The sequence below is a fragment of the Pundamilia nyererei genome, unplaced genomic scaffold (genome assembly GCF_000239375.1).
Source record: "Pundamilia nyererei isolate P.nyererei 1_Seehausen unplaced genomic scaffold, PunNye1.0 scaffold00963, whole genome shotgun sequence".
NCBI classification, from domain to species: Eukaryota; Metazoa; Chordata; class Actinopteri; order Cichliformes; family Cichlidae; genus Pundamilia; species Pundamilia nyererei.
The window spans coordinates 43205-44638 of record NW_005188364.1 but is presented as its reverse complement, the minus strand read 5'-3'; the positions used below and the strand labels follow the sequence as shown (position 1 = coordinate 44638).

The 1434-nt window shown below is 44.8% G+C and overlaps 1 protein-coding gene across 1 annotated transcript; it reads left to right on the top strand.

Annotated features, from left to right (window-relative positions):
• Positions 1-615: 615 nt before the first annotated feature.
• On the top strand, positions 616-1050 carry LOC102194329 (mitochondrial import inner membrane translocase subunit Tim22; the record flags this gene model as incomplete). The annotated part of the gene is made up of 1 exon (XM_005755102.1): positions 616-1050. A coding segment is annotated over one exon (435 nt), but the record flags the coding sequence as incomplete, so codon positions are not given.
• Between the last annotated feature and the right edge of the window lie 384 nt (positions 1051-1434).

Here is a 1434-nt window from a genome sequence, read left to right as displayed (position 1 = left end):
CATCTATTTGAAAGACTGAGTGTAAACACAAAAAGATTTTATTTTATGTGCTGGAATGTGCAGAAAATAGGTTTAAATGTTAAACTAATTTATTCAACTCAGAGAATGTTGCATATAATTAAATTTTTGCTTGATGCATAAAGTTAAAAGATTAAAACTAATAAAACAAGTTAAAAAAGAGACTTTTTAATTACATTTTGTATGATGGATTATGTAGAAAAAGTAGAATTGGGCTGAAAGATCTATCACTTTATCACCTCTTCAGGTTGTAAATCGTGTTCCACCATCATCCCGGTCCCCACGAAACCCACCATCACAGGACTGAATGACTACAGACCTGTCACCCTGACGTCTGTGGTCATGAAATCCTTTGAAAGACTGGTGTTAGCCCATCTGAAGGACCACCAGCTGGACCCTCTGCAGTTTGCCTACCAGGCAAACAGGTCGGTGGATGATGCAGTGAACATGGGGCTGTATTATATCCTGCAACACCTCAACCACCCGGGAACTTATGCCAGGGTCCTGTTTGTGGACTTTAGTTCGGCTTTTAACACCATCGAGCCTGAACTTCTCTCCTCCATCTTATCGGTGACAAGAGGTCCGTGAACGACCTGAACCTCGCCTCCGAAAAGCGACGAGCAGAAGATGATCGAGAGGGGAATGGAGAGCTGCACCTTCAAGTCTTTGCTGGCCTGTGTGGGAGGGTTTGTCCTTGGAGGAGCTTTTGGTATTTTCACAGCTGGAATTGATACTAATGTTGGCATCGACCCCAAACACCCTTTGAGAACTCCAACAGCACGAGAGGTTCTAAAAGACATGGGCCAGAGGGAGATGTCCTATGCCAAGAACTTTGCCATTGTGGGCGCCATGTTCTCCTGTACAGAGTGCATCATAGAATCACACAGAGGCAAATCTGACTGGCAGAATGCTGTGTACAGTGGTTGTGTGACTGGAGGAGCTATTGGCTTTCGCGCTGGTCTGAAGGCTGGTGTTCTGGGATGTAGAGGCTTTGCTGCATTCTCTGCTGCAATTGAATATTACTTGCGGTGAAGCGCTATGGAGTGGCTCGATGGACAAAAACCTAAATATTACACATGTGGACCAGAGAAAGAAGACTTGCGCTGTGAGCTTGCTAACCGTGATGTTTCCCTGCACATCAAGGGTGGCTCAGCACCCCACAGTGTTATTGCCATCACCTGGCCAACAACACTCACAAGTGATCCAACAAAATAGCCATATTCCCCACAACACTAAAGGTCACAGCACAAAACACTCACCTCACAAGGATCTCATTAGCATCCATCAACACTGACATATGCACACACATGGTGTACACACAATGCCAACTTTAAAACAGCCTACCTGCCTCAGCTACAGACCATAATCATGAATGGTCTCAAACCTCCTACCAAGTTTGGTGCCACTGATTTACTA